Raw genomic sequence first — 14,829 nt, 5'->3', positions numbered from 1 at the left:
TCTATATTTTTTTTTTCGCTACGGTTATGTAACTTAACACTGGGCTAACTTAAGTTGTTAATATGTTGGGTTGTTTATTGAGGAGGGGCGAAGGTTTATGATTGTTGTTATTACTGTTATCGTTGGTATTTTAGTATGGTTTGATGTTGTTGTGTAAATTCAAAATTTTTCAATCAAAATTATTTTTTTTTTTAAAAACAGTTTGTTATTGTGTTCAGGCTAATCACTAAACAATGACCACTTGTGCTCGTGCCTTAGACCAGTCCTTCCCAAACATTTCCCGTAGTGTGATACTATTTTAATGCATCCGACCTTGCGCACTGTTTAAAAAATCTGTTAAGAGTTTGTTGAACAGGTAACAAGGAAGTTAGACAAAGGAGAACTAGTGGGCGTGATTTATTTAGATTTCCAGAAGGCCTTTGACAAGATGCCGCATAGGAGGCTCTTAAATAAGTTTAGAGCCCATGGTGTTAAGGGTAAGATCCTGGCATGGATAGAGGATTGGCTGACTGGCAGAAGACAGAGAGTGGGCATAAAGGGATCTTTTTCAGGGTGGCAGCCAGTGACTAGTGGTGTACCTCAGGGGTTTGCGCTGGGACCACAATATACATTAACAATCTGGAAGAAGGAACTGAAGGCACTATTGCTAAGTTTGCAGGTGTTACAAAGATATGCAGAGGCACAGGCAGGATTGAGGAAACAGGGGGCTGCAGAAGAATTTGGACAGGCTGGGAGAGTGGGCAAAGAAGCGGCAGATGGAATACAATGTGGAAAAGTGCGAGGTTATGCACTTTGGAAGGAGGAATGGAGACATAAATTATTTTCTAAGAGGGGAAATGCTTAGGAAATCAGAAACACAAAGGGACTTAGGAGTCCTTGTTCAAGATTCTCTTAAGGTTAACGTGTAGGTTCAGTCAGCAGTTAGGAACACAAATGCAATGTTAGCATTCATGTCGAGAGGGCCTGGTCAGACCCCATTTGGCATATTGTGAGCAGTTTTGGGCTCCGTATCTAAGAAAGGATGTGCTGGCCTTGGAAAGGTCCAGTGGAGGTTCACAAGATGATCCCTGGAATGAAGAGCTCGTCGTATGAGGAGTGATTGAGGACCTTCCCGTTGCTTGCCACTTTAACACAAGACCCTGCTCCCATGCCCACATGTCTGTCCTTGGCCTGCTGCAATGTTCCAGTGAAGCTCAATGCAAACTGGAGGAACAACATCTCACCTTCCGGTTAGGCCAGCTACAGCCTTCCAGTCTCGACATCGAATTCAACAACTTCAGATGATTGGCGCTACCCCACCTCAACCCATTTGTTTTCATCCCATTTCATTTGAATTGTTTTTTTACCATTTCTTTCTCTCTTGTCTTTCTTTATATATATATATATTCATCCCCCCCATCTTATCCATCTTTTGTTACCCTTTCTCCCCTTTGCTTCCCCTTCCCCTCTCCGCCCCCCCCCCCCCCCCCCCCCCCCGGCCACATCTACATCTGTCACAGTTTACCCTCTGAGGTTAGTTTCTCTGAATTTGGACTTTCACATCTTTTGTTCTCTCTGGGGACTGCCATTAGCAATCTTTCCCCTTGCTTTCTGTGGCTATTAGCACCCTGTTTTCCTATGTTTCTGTGGCTATGATTCATCTTTCATTCTCACTCCACACAGTATAAATATTTGCCTCTTTCTCTGCCTTTAGCTTTGACAAAGCTCGGTCATCTGGACTCGAAACGTTAGCTCTTTTCTCTCCAGATTCTGCTAGACCTGCTGAGATGTTCCTGCATTTCGTTTTTGCTTTCAGATTCCAGCATCCGCAGTAATTTTCCCTTATTTGTTATATTTTTGTATTAACCCAATCCCCCCCCCCCCCCCCCCCCCCCCCCCCCCCGCCCCCTGCTGCTGCCGGCCTATTTCCCTACCGTTCTGCCAGGAAGTCCAGGAAAGGCTGCCACCGCCTAAATAACCCCTGTACTGATCCCCTCAGGGCAAATTTCACCCTCTCCAATTTAATGAACCCCGCCATATCGTTGATCCAGGCCTCCACGCTTGGGGGCCTCGCATCCTTCTATTGAAGCAAGATCCTCCGCCGGGCTACTAGGGATGCAAAGGCCAGAACACCGGCCTCTTTTGCCTCCTGCACTCCCGGCTCCACTGCAACCCCAAAAATTGCGAGTCCCCAGCCTGGCTTGACCCTGGATCCCACCACCCTCGACACCGTCCTAGCTACCCCCTTCCAGAACTCCCACAGCGCTGGGCATGCCCAAAACATATGGGCGTGGTTCGCTGGGCTCCCCGAGCACCTCGCACACCTGTCTTCGCCCCTATGCATGTGGGCCCTATGCAGCACCTTGAACTGTATGAGGCTAAGCCTCGCACAGGAAGAGGAGGAATTCACCCTTTCCAGGGCATCCGCCCACGTCCCCTCCTCAATCTCCTCACTCAGCTCCTCTTCCCATTTACCCTTCAGCTCCTCCACCGAGGCCTCGTCTACCTCCTGCATTACCCGGTATATGTCCGAAATCCTCCCTCCTCCAACCCACATCCCCGAGAGCACCCTGTCCCGTACCCCACGTGGGGGCAGCAGAGGGATCCTCTCCACCTGCCGCCTGGCAAACGCCCTAGCCTGCATATACCTAAACATGTTCCCCGGGGGGAGCCCAAACTTCCCCTCTAACTCCCCCAGGCTTGCGAACCTCCCATCCACAATTAGGTCCCTCAACCTCCTAACACCTACCCTGTGCCAGCCCAGAAATCCGCCATCAATGCTCCCTGGAACAAACCGGTGGTTCCCCCGTATCGGGGACTCCATCGAGCCCCCCACCTCCCCCCTATGCCGTCTCCATTGCCCCCAAATTTTGAGGGTAGCCGCCACCACCGGGCTCGTGGTATACCTCGTTGGAGGGAGCGGCAATAGCGCCGTTACCAGCGCCTCCAGGCTCGTGTCCACACAGGACGCCATCTCCATCCTCTTCCATGCTGCTCCTTCCCCGTCCATTACCCACTTCCGCACCATCGCTGCGTTGGCAGCCCAATAGTACCCACAGAGGTTGGGCAGCGCCAGCCCCCCCCCCATCCCTGCCCTGCTCCAAAAACACCCTTCTCACCCTCGGAGCCCCATGCGCCCATACAAATTCCGTAATACTCCTGTTAACTCTCCTGAAAAAGGCCTTATTTGTTGTATTATTATTTAATTTTTATTTGTTGTTTTTTACAAATTTTGAGTACCCATTTATTTTTTCCAATTAAGGGGCGATTTAGCTTGGCCAATCCGCCTATCCTGCGCATCTTTGGGTTGTGGGGGTGAAGCCCACGCAGACAAGGGGAGAACATGCAAACTCCACACAGACAGTGGCCCAGGGCCGGGATTCAAACCCAGGTCCTCAGCGCCGTAGGCAGCAATGCTAACCACTGTGCCACCATGCTGCCCCATTTGTTGTATTATTATTGGATGGCAAATGGAGAGAAGGTTTGGGCTGGAGCAGGGAAGGGGATGCTTTATGGATGAAGAAAGGCTCTTGCAGGGGGTTGGGTTGCGGGCATTGCCAACGGCCACAGGGAAGTATACGGTGAGTCCATTGGTAGTGGCGACGTTGGAGATCTGGAGGCGGTTTAGACAGCATTTAAGGTTGGGAGCTGGGTCGGGGTGGTGGGAATGACGATCCGGGGGAAATCATGGGTTCGAGCCACGGAGCATGGATGCAAGATTCTGGGGCTGGAAAGAGAGGAGGATTAATGAAAAGAAAGATTTGTTTCTGCAAGGGCAATTTTAAATAATAATAATCTTTATTATTGTAACAAATAGGCTTATATTAACACTGCAATGAAGTTCCTGTGAAAAGCCCCCAGTCACCACATTCCGGCGCCTATTCGGGTAACCTGAGGGAGAATTCAGAATGTCCAAATTACCTAACGGCACGTCTTTCGGGATTATGGGTGGAAACTGGAGCACCCAGAGGAAACCCACGCAGACACGGGGAGAACGTGCAGACTCCGCACAGACAGCGACCTAAGCCGGGAATCGAAGCCGGGAATCGAACCTGGGACCCTGGCACAGTGAAGCAACAGTGATAACTACTATGCTACCGTGCTGCTCACTAATTTACGAGTTTGGAGGAGTTGGACTGGCTCAGGGTGAAAGCTTTAAGTATATGCAGGTGCAGGACTTTGGGAGGAAGGTCTTTCCGACCTTCCCAATAGTGCCTCCCTCCTTGTTGTTGGAGGCGGTGCTGTAAGTGGGGGGTTTGGAGATGGGGTGGTCTCGGCAATTTATGGGAGGATCTTGGAGGAGGACAGGGTTTCCATGGAGGGCATTAAGGCGAGGTGGGAGGAGGAGTTGGGGGTGGTGCTGGAGGAGGGTTTGTGGTATGAGGTGTTGCGGGGGGTAAATGCCTCAATTTCATTCATGAGGCTGGGGCTGACACAGCTGAAGGCAATGTACAGGGTGCACCCCACAAAGTCTCAGATGAGCCGGGTAGTCGAGGGGGTGGAGGACTGTGGGAGGGGCTCTGCAAACCATGTTCATATGTTTTGGTCCTGCCCGAAGCTGGAAAGGTTTTGGAGGGCAGCGTTCAGCACCATTTTGGAGGTTTTACATGTAGGCGTGGAGCCCGGTTGCCTGGAAGCCATCTTCGGGGTGTTGGATCGGCCTTCGCCTCACTGATTGCTCGTAGGCAGGTCTTGCTGGGTGGAGGTCAGCTTCTCCACCCTGTGCCCCGGTGGGGCGGGGGGTGTCTGCTGGAATTTCTGATCCTGGAAAGGGTGAAGTTTGCTCTGAGGGGAGCAAGTGATGGGTTCTACAATTGTTGGGGCTTGTTCTTCATGCATTTTTGGGAGTTGATAACCGTTGACTGTTGAGGCAGGCAGTTTAGGTGGACTGGGGGGCTTTTGTGGGGTTGTTTTGTCTGGTATAATTTTTGAAATTTAAAAAAAAATATATGCAACAGGTCATTGGTTAATGAAATAATGCATGGATTATTAATGTATTTGGACACTGATTATTAATGTATTAGCATCCTGGCTATTGATGCAATATATTCCTGGTTATTGAAGCAATAAGCAGCTGATTAATAATGCAATAGAATCTATGCAACTAATGCACCTCGATCCTGATTATTAATGTAATAGAACCCTGATTGTTAATGTATTAGGATGCTGACTATTTATGCAATAAGATTCTGATGCAATAGGCATCAGACTACGAAAGTGTAACAGTATCCTGATTATTAATGTGACAGTATCCGGAATCTTAAAGTAATAGCACTCTGATTATGAATACAATAGGAACCCAATATTCATGTAATAGGATTCTGGGCATTGATGTAATAGGAACCTCATTACTGAGGCAACATGAGTCCGATTATTATTACAATAGAATTACGATTTTTAATGCATTCTGATCCTGATCATTGATGCAAGATAATCTGATTATTGAAATAATTGGCTCGCTGCCAAAAACAAAACCTTTTTGCAGGTGCTTTTGCAGCAGCAATTAGGAACATAGAAATTAGGATCAGAAGTAGGCAATCAGCCCTTTGAGCCTGCTCTGCCATTCATCAAGTCATGGTTGATCTCTTTCTGGTCTCAAATCCACCTCCCTGTCTGTACCCCATACCCCTTTAACCTGTTTAAAAATCAGAAATAGATCTATCCCCTTGAAACAATTTAATGACTGAGTCCACCGCACTGTGGGGCAGCGGGTTCCACAAATGCACCACCCCCTGCGATAAGTAGTGCCTCCTCATCTCAGTTCTAAATCTACCGCCTCTCAACCTATAACCGTGACCTCTCATTTTAGATTGCTCCACAAGGGGAAACATTTAATCTATGTTTACTTCATCAATCCCTCTTAGTATTTTATACACCTCTCATCCTTCTAAACTCCAGCGAGTATAAGGCCATACAGTTTAATCTCTCCTCATACTTCAACCCTTTCATCACTGGAATAAATCTGGTAAACTTAAGTGAGCAGTCTGTTAGGCCAATCGCACCAACAAAGGAACGCAAACATTTAAAGGGGCATCGCAATTATCAGGAATCAGTCCGTGCTCCAGAGTTTCAGAACTCGTGAGTCCATAATCTCATCTGGTGACCCACAAACAGTTTAGGAAACCCTGACTAAGGCAGCGCTTCAGTAGTGCAGGAAGGGCTTTTCACAGTAACTTCACTGTCGTGTTATGTAAGCCTACTTGTGACAAGAAAGATTATTATTATTAAAGGTTGGCTTATCAAAAGCTGTTCAATTACTGTCACACTGGAAAGGTAAATGAAGGCAATTTAGAACCATAGAATTCCTACAAAGCAGAATAAGGCCGTTTTGTCCATCGTGTCTGCACAGGCCATCCGAAAGAGCACCCTACCCAAGCCCACTCACCCAACCTATCCCTGTAACCCCACCTAACCTGCACATCTTTGGACTGTGGGAGGAAACCCACGCAGACACAGGAGAAGGTGCAAACGTCGCACAGTCAGCCAAGGTTGGAATTAAACCCAGGTCGCTGGCGTTGTGAAGCAGAAGCGTTAATCACTGTGACACCATGCCGCTCTGCATTACATTTTATTTTGTTTAAACTGCTGTTTCACAACATAGCTATTCCAGCCACTCAGTATGGCAATGCTACAAATCTAATAAAAGGCAACCATTGATTTTGGGGGTCAAAAAGACCACATACACAGCACTAGCTGACAAGTGAAACACCGGCTCTGAATATTCAGTACGGCAAAGTTATAAAGTTCTTACACAGTATAAACCATAACTTGCATTCATATAGCATCGCTAAGTGAATAGCTACACAGAAGCATTGTGAGACAAAAATTGAAACTGGCTTACATAAATGTATATTAGGGCACGACCAAAAGCTTGGTTAAAGAGGTAAGTTTTAAGGAGCGATTTGAAAAGGTGGATAAGGAACTTCTGCAGCTGATGTCACGGTGGCGTGAAAGAAATAGGGAATGTGCAAGAGGCTAAAATTGGAGGAGCGCAGAGATATCAGCGGGTTGTAGAGTTGGGGGAAGTTACAGAGATAAGGTGGGTATAATCAACCTTAAGTAATAAAACACTACAATTATACTGGGTAAGGTGTTATATAATATTTTCCTTATTACATGCAAACCTATGTATTAATTTGCTACTGCTATCCATTGTAATAGTTTACATTTTTTAATACATAATTAATCAATCAGCAATGTTACAGTTGCAATGATGGCTTTTATTTAACTGAAGAATAATTACTTGGAAACTGTAATCATCACTGCAGGGAACTAAGTTATCATTCAGACACTTACCGACAAATCCAAAGGCTACTTTTATCAAAATATTTAATGATTCAAATTAGTGTCAAATTGGGAGCTATTGAAACAAAGGCAAATCATTTTTTAATGTACAATTAAATGAAAATGATCAATACTCCTGCCACTGCTTTCAGCTTCACTGAATGGCTTTACAGCTCTAATCAATTTTATCTAACAATGTGACTTGCATTTGTAATTATCAAATCACATGCTTAGCTTTCGAGTTTATGTATTACTCCCTCCTCTATATTTTAAAATGATTTACATTCATTCGACCAGCTATTGATGACTTGGGCACATATCCCAATCATGGGATTCGTACTGATCAGTACAACATAAATGAAGTTTGAGAATTGGACCTTTCAACACAATTTGGTGTAACGTAACTAATTACCCAGATAACAGTGCTTAGTACAAGAAATGACGTGCAAAAAAACTTGACTTTTTCTATATTGGCAATAACAGCACAATGAAACTCCCAAAATCTCCTTCATTTCTTTTTGAAAATTTATACTAGGTTACTCCTGAGGCTCCCTTAAAATATAAACATTATTCAGAGCCTGGTCACTCCCATGTAAAGCGGGAGTTGCTGCCACTCTGGCTGTTTTGGCTGCAGTCCTTTTTAGGATGGGGGGAAAATATCCATTATTTTTTAGAAGAGAACAACCAGGTATTTTCCCAATAGATCCTAATCAGACTTACTCGGGAGACAAACTTTTCTTTTTTTCCTCCCTAGGATGGAATTCTATCAAAAGCACTGAAAGATGATTATTATACAGAAATGTTCGGAAGTGGAGACAACAGTGATATATTTGACAAGTCCCAAAAGCGTTCATCGCCAGAGCTACTGCATAACTGGTGCCACACAAAATGTAAATTGAGCACATACATATTCCTGTTTGTGGAAGTATCTGACAATTCCGAAGCAAGCAATGCAGAGACCTTACCCATGTAATGAATACTGATGAGGAAAGCCTTTCAAATATGAATGAGGAATCATTATTTAAAATTTTGTGAGGAGGAGGTTAAGAGAAAATATCTTCCGTATAAGATTGTTAAGGCCGAGACCAGTGTATCCTTGAAGCAAAGAAAACTGGATAAAATATGAAATGGGTAGATAGGAAGAAGTCAGGGCAATGGGATTAATATTAGATTACAATACAGGTAGTAGGACCATGGGCTGTAATTCATCTATAGTTCTGTGACTTTCCCAAAACTCGCTTTTCAAATGCCTTAAATCTTCTCTGATCATCAAGACTTTGTGACTTCGATTGCAGCGGTGGTGTATGCCTCCACCACTTCTCCATAGGATACAGTCAACCACACCACGCTCCTCCTTCATCATTCTTCCATTGTCCAGCATTATCTTCCAACACCCAGCTGCTACCTAGTAACCCACCGTGGATCATTCTGGTGGCATATAAAGAACAGCCAATTAGATGTGGAACTGGAGGACTGCTGTATATTGTTCCTCCCCTACCCCAAAATGGGGTAGGCTCTACCGTTCAGGAGAGCAAGTGAGGAATAGGAGAGGAGCAAACTGGCAATCAGGCTATAACTCATGAAATTAATAAATATGGTAAACGATCTTTCTGTTGCGACTGAACACATACCTACATTGCCAAGATTGTTCTCCTCAAATGATTGAGCCTCTCACGGTTCTTCCCCATTCAACACTCACATTTGCACATATTATATATATTCCAGCAGTATCTTTTTAAAAATGAACTTTTACCTACTGACGGTCAAATTCTGCTTTAATAGACAAACATTTAGTTAATTTGTCCTCTTCAACTTGCGCATTTTAAAAATTATTCAGTTTCTTTATCATGTATTGTAAACTTATCATTACATTTTAACAAATCTATGGCTTATTTTAATACTCTTGAAATAAAAAGCTTAGTCTCAAAAATGCACAATTCAAAGACAGGTCTATGACAATTATTTAGAAGCCAATTTATATGAGCTAAAATCAACCTGTACAAATGGTTTGTAGATATAGATGCAGCTGGGCAGACAAAGGCCTGGACTTTCAACATCAAGGTGAAATAGGTTAAATTGGGAAATTCCTTGGTTTGGCACACGCTTCTTGGGAAAAAGTGTCCCTAATGGTGTGATTTTTGTGTTTGGGTGCAGATCAGAGGGGGGGGGGGGGCACTGGGGCTGCTGAGTGACAAGTCTAGATTCTTTGGGACTTTGTCCCACATGCTTTGCTAAGTATTGGCCCCTCTAAGCCCTCCCCTCCCATCATACAACCCCAACACCCCATGTTCTAACCCACGCCAACTCATGTCCCAACCACTCCCAATGGCCCCTCATACTCTCCAGGCCAACTCATAGCATTTCTATACCCAGTCACCCAGTGTACACACTTCACTGAACATTGGAGTAACGTTGACATGTGGAAATGCTACCAAAAAAAACAACTCCTAACTTGCTTAAAATTGCTGCTGCAACAACCTTCTCAAAGTGTCAATCATCCTGACATTTAAAGTATCAAAAACAGAAACTATAAACACCCGGTACCTCTTTATCTTGTGCGAATGAATAGTGAGTCAGTGATAAAATAGATCGCAGAAAGGAAAGCTTCTAAAGCTGTCAATCAATGTTTGCCCTGCTGTGCATTGTTTTAACAAAGATAGCCTTTATGGAAGTATAGGCTCTCAGCCAAATATGTTGAAGGTCAAGAAGACACCAAAGGTTGGTGACTCCATGTTTGGGGCCATTGGAGAAAATGTACTCCTTAGGAGCTGCTCTGCTTTGCACTCCAAAGATCTAACATTATGCTTGGAAGGTGAAATCCAGGGGAAAGCAAATTCAGAAAGCGAGACTGAAACCCTGTGAGGTGGGTCATTGCTGAAGCTGTCAGAGTGGGAGCGACATTTGAAGAGAATTCCCAGGCAAGCTGTTCAAATGAGGAGATTGAGAACCCTCATGAGAAAGGTGAAGTTTCAGTAAGATTAGTTGGCCTACAATATGACAAACGTCTGGATGGTTTGTTGAGAAATCCATGGAATCTGGTTTGGTTACACCTCTCATTTCTAGGGTAGTGTGTTTGACCACATTTTACTGGTTATTTAACATACACCTCATAAATACCCTGGGTGTTAGAGTATAAAATAGATATTAGAAATTGTTTCATTTTTCTGAACTTGTATAGTAAAGGTTATTTTTGTTTGTTCCAAACCTGTGGAATCTTGATGCTCATTAAGTAAATAATGCCACTTGAATCTTAAACTTAATGTACTTTAAATAAAATGTTATTGGTTCCAAACAGGATTCCACCCCTACCTCCCCACCCTCAATCTGGGGCCTGTAAATAAATATTGCCACAGTTCCAGAGGACCACAATTTTCTCCCCTTTGAGAGCTGACTGGTGGTGATTTAACCTGAGGATTACCACACCTTAGGCGAGGGGCAAGGTTGAGAAGGCGAAGCCTTCATGAATATCCTCAGCCGGTACTGGAATTGAACCCACACTGTTGACATGACTTTGCACCACTTTGGGCAGCATGGTAGCACAAGTGGATAGCACTGTGGCTTCACAGCGCCAGGGTCGCACCTTTGATTTCCCACTGGGTCACTGTCTGTGCGGAGTCTGCACGTTCTCCCCATGTCTGCATGGGTTTCCTCCGGGTGCTCCGGTTTCCTCCCACAGTCCAAAGACGTGCACGTTAGGTGGATTGGCTATGCTAAATTTCCCTTAGTGACCAAAAAGGTTAGGAGGGGTTATTGGGTTATGGGGATAGGGTGGAAGTGAGGACTTAAGTGGGTTGGTACAGACTCGATGGGCTGAATGGCCTCCTTCTGCACTGTATGTTCTATGTTGTATGAACCAGCCTTCCAGCCAGCTGAGCTAGCCCAGCACTGGGACCTGGGAGTGTGGCGGCGAGGAGAGCAGAGGAGGGGGGGGGGGGGGGGGGGGGGGGGGGGGGGGGGGGCAGCAGGGTAGAGGAGGTAGGGGGAATATGGCAATAAGGATGGAGCAGGAGTGCGGTGGACCTGGAGGCTGGGCTACGGAGGGGCTGTCTAGTTTAGAGGTGTCCTTTCTGCAGTCACAGACGGGCAGGATTTTGTTTACCTTGGGCCACGGCCTCGGGAGATGTATGGAAAGATTTCATTATTTACAGGCGCATGGTTCTTGAAGAAACCTATTGCAATTCATCAGCCAGTCTTCAGAGATCTCTGTGCTGCAGTAGAGGCAGCAGTCTTGAAATATTTGAAAATACAATTGGTTTTACATTTGGCATGTTTTTGGCATAGAAATAATTAATAACTGAGATTGCTTTAGGGCCGAGTTTGTGCCGAGATGGTCCTGCTTCTCAAACCTTCATAGCATGGCTTGCGTCACGTTAGTCAAGATTTTTAGATTTGAAAAACAATATGTAAATTGTTGAAACAAGCAATCAACGTGAAAGGCCAACAGGAATGCTTCATTTTTAGTTCAATTTCAATGTTCCAATTTTGGTTTGAGGAAAAGTAGATTTTATGTTTTGATTTTATTTACATTACATTATTTTTGAGGCAACTGGAAAGACGATGAAAAAATGCTTAAAGGCATGCCCAATGTTATTGTGTGTAGCGCAAGGTAGCACAGTGGTTATCACTGTTGCTTCACAGCGTCAGGATCCCAGGTTTGATTCCCGGCTTGGGTCATTGTCTGTGCGGAGTCTGCACTTTCTCCCTGTGTCTGTGTGGGTTTCCTCCGGGTGCTCCAGGTTCCTCCCACAAGTCCTGAAAGTCGTGCTGTTAGGTAATTTGGACATTCTGAATTCTCCCTCTCTGTGTACCCAAACAGGCGCCGGAATGTGGCGACTAGGGGATTTTTACAGTAACTTCATTGCACTGTTAATGTAAGCCTACTTGTGACACAAATAAAGATTATTATTATTAGCTGCAGGAAGCACCTGGAACTAAATATAGTGACGCTGTCCAGATTTATGGTTATTACTTGGATTGTCAGTTTGGTGGGTGAAAATCACTAATGAATTGTAACGTAATTTTAATATCATGGGGGTTTTACTGAATGTGAGCTAAGTCTGCAAAGGACGATGAGCAATGGACTACAGCTTGCTGGTTGTTGATTTTGTCCTGCAAGCACTGAATTAAAGGTAGGTTCTGTAGCCATCTCAGATGGCCACCTGCAAAGGACCATGGGAATTATGGCCAACCCAGGACTCAGACACATTCAGAGCGTGTGTGTGTATTTGCAACCCAGATAACTAGACGCGATCAAAACCGCTGCTCATTTGCATTCTAATGGCCCATTTCCCCAGAACAAAAGGACTGTACTCAGGTAACTGATACAGATGCAGACTAACCGGCGCCACTCCCTTTGCTCAGAAAGTCCAAACAGCCAAGGTCAATGACCGCTCAGAACACGCCCAGCCATCAAGGCACCTGCCCCTTTATTGGCCAAAATTGAAGGCAGTGATCGAAGCATGTCGAATTATTGGGTCTAAAGCTGAGGACTGCACCAAAGAGTGCGACATTCCAGAGGGATAAAAAGAGACACAGCCATGTGTTCGGTCTCTCTTGGCCCTGGCCTACGCCTAAAACCAAGGGTAGCACTACAACCAGAAGACAAGTTCAAGACCAACGATCGTTACCAGACAGAAACTAAGCCACTTCTTCTACCCAGCCACGCAAGATTCGAACAAAGGCCTTGTCCACCTGCATAGAGCCAGTTGCCCTGAAGTTAAATATAGGTTATTGTAGTTGTTAGGTGTAGCTTAACTTGTAGTGTTTTATGTTGCATGTCGAAGTAATCCTTGTGTGTAAATAAACCATCTTTGAACTTGAACTGACTAACTGGTTGTGTGGTCCTTTGATCGATATCCGGTAAAGCCTTGTGGTGGTATCATTTGATACCTGGCGACTCTGAAAAGCAATATTATCATTAATAACTGCCACATCTAGTTAATTTGGCAACATTATTGGCGATGCTGGTGGGAAAGTAATCCATTAAAAAGAGCATCATTATTAATTGGCAACATTATTGGTAAACCTGGTGCCGATTGGCAACAGTTCTTACTTGCCCAGTAATGACTAGCTTTTTACACTTTTCTTATCCCTGGTGTCAACGCAATGAGACCTTGTTTACATTGTCATAATCACACAGATTCATAGAATAGTGGCAAAGCCCCTGTCTGCTTTACAGTCAGAATGTATCTGTCCTTCACTAACTGGACTGGATATCACCATTCCCCGATATTGTCCCCCTACTCCCGAGGCCACAGATACAGAAAAAAACCCTCATTATTGTGGATTTCACTCGCTCCTGATTAGACACTCCCCTCAATCTGAACTATCAGGGATTCAGGGATTGGTGTCCTGAAGTTTGGGTGGTCCCATTGTGTGTGGGGGCCACATGTCCTTTCAAAACTCGGAGCTTGGAGTTTGCACAGCCATGGCCTTGGAACCTACCATTCACACAGCTGGGGTGACCCACTCCTGCTTTTTGAGTGTTGCAGCCATCCCATCCAAATGGATATTTTGGACTCCAGAGTCCAGGCACCAGAGGTGGCTATGTCTCGCCTCACCAAGTGGGTTTTGTTTTTGGGATTTTTTACATTGATCAGGTGCATGAGCATGAGCCTAACCAATGTAAAAAAAAAAATGAGAATCGTGAATGCACAGTTCCTTCCTGGCTGACACATGCACAGGAGATCCCAGGTTATTTGAGAATTGGAGGCACCAACCATGAAGTTGAAGACAAAGGCCCTGTGCGCCTGCGCAAAAACACAAAGAGGGCGCAAAAGTCTGGGAGAAGTGAGGGAGACAGGGAGAGATTAGAAAAAAAGTAAAAAAAGAACAAATTTCCCAGTAAGGGAAGAAGACAGGGGTATGAAACATGAACCAATAAAGTTAAGAAAAGGAGAAACAGGCTCAATATAGTATTTGACACGCAAATGGTGTTAAGGCTTTAATTGCAAACTTAAACTAACGAAAATTGCATTAAATGGCAGCTTGACATGTTTTTCGAGAGGGCAACTCAGTTGGAGAAAATAGATGGGCCTCAAAATCTTTTATAGTATAAAAGTGACGATGATGTAAAAAGGTAAAAAAAAAACACTGCTCTAAGGATACAGGTATCACCAGAGAAAAGGTGCTATTGAGCCCAATTACTCAGCTATTGAGTCAGAATTTCACTGGGAAGTATATTCACTGCCGATGATCTTAGGTTGTGCACCATTAATTTTTTATTGAATTTCCCAAAAAAATTTGAATAAATTCTGGCTATCAATAAAACACAATTTTAAATGCAATTTAAAAACTATCAACATTAAAGGAGTATTGTTCTTGTTTGAAAATCATTAGTATTACTTTTCAAACATCACCGAAATATTTCAATTCATTTTAGGGGACACATTTGCTGATTCATTGTTGTGCAACAGAAATTAGTCAGTGGTTGCAATTGCTAACAGTCCATCTTTTATTTCATGATGTACTGACAACATCTATACTTACTGTGGAAAGGTGTTCAACGGCCTCAGTACTGAAATGAGACAAACATTCAATCATTTAGCAGCGGTTTTACATACAAGC

General features: G+C 44.4%; 1 protein-coding gene across 11 annotated transcripts in view; it reads right to left on the bottom strand.

The window, feature by feature from the left end:
* The window catches only part of mta3 (metastasis associated 1 family, member 3), a 459,196-nt gene that overhangs the window by 115,656 nt on the left and 328,711 nt on the right, over positions 1–14,829 (bottom strand). For 3 of the 11 annotated variants that reach the window (XM_038812839.1, XM_038812861.1, XM_038812866.1), the window contains one exon: positions 7,062–8,691. The exons of 5 other annotated variants lie outside the window; for them this stretch is intronic. In XM_038812839.1, the coding sequence (XP_038668767.1) occupies positions 8,598–8,691 (94 nt within the window). In that variant the 3' untranslated portion in view covers positions 7,062–8,597. Of the gene's footprint in view, positions 1–7,061; positions 8,692–14,751; positions 14,780–14,829 lie in introns of those variants that run through there. 3 more of the 11 variants (XM_038812862.1, XM_038812867.1, XM_038812860.1) reach the window with 2 other exon arrangements.

The sequence above is a fragment of the Scyliorhinus canicula genome, chromosome 1, assembly GCF_902713615.1.
Source record: "Scyliorhinus canicula chromosome 1, sScyCan1.1, whole genome shotgun sequence".
NCBI lineage: Eukaryota > Metazoa > Chordata > Chondrichthyes > Carcharhiniformes > Scyliorhinidae > Scyliorhinus > Scyliorhinus canicula.
Note: the sequence above shows the minus strand (reverse complement) of the source record. Positions and strands in the feature narration are given on the sequence as shown.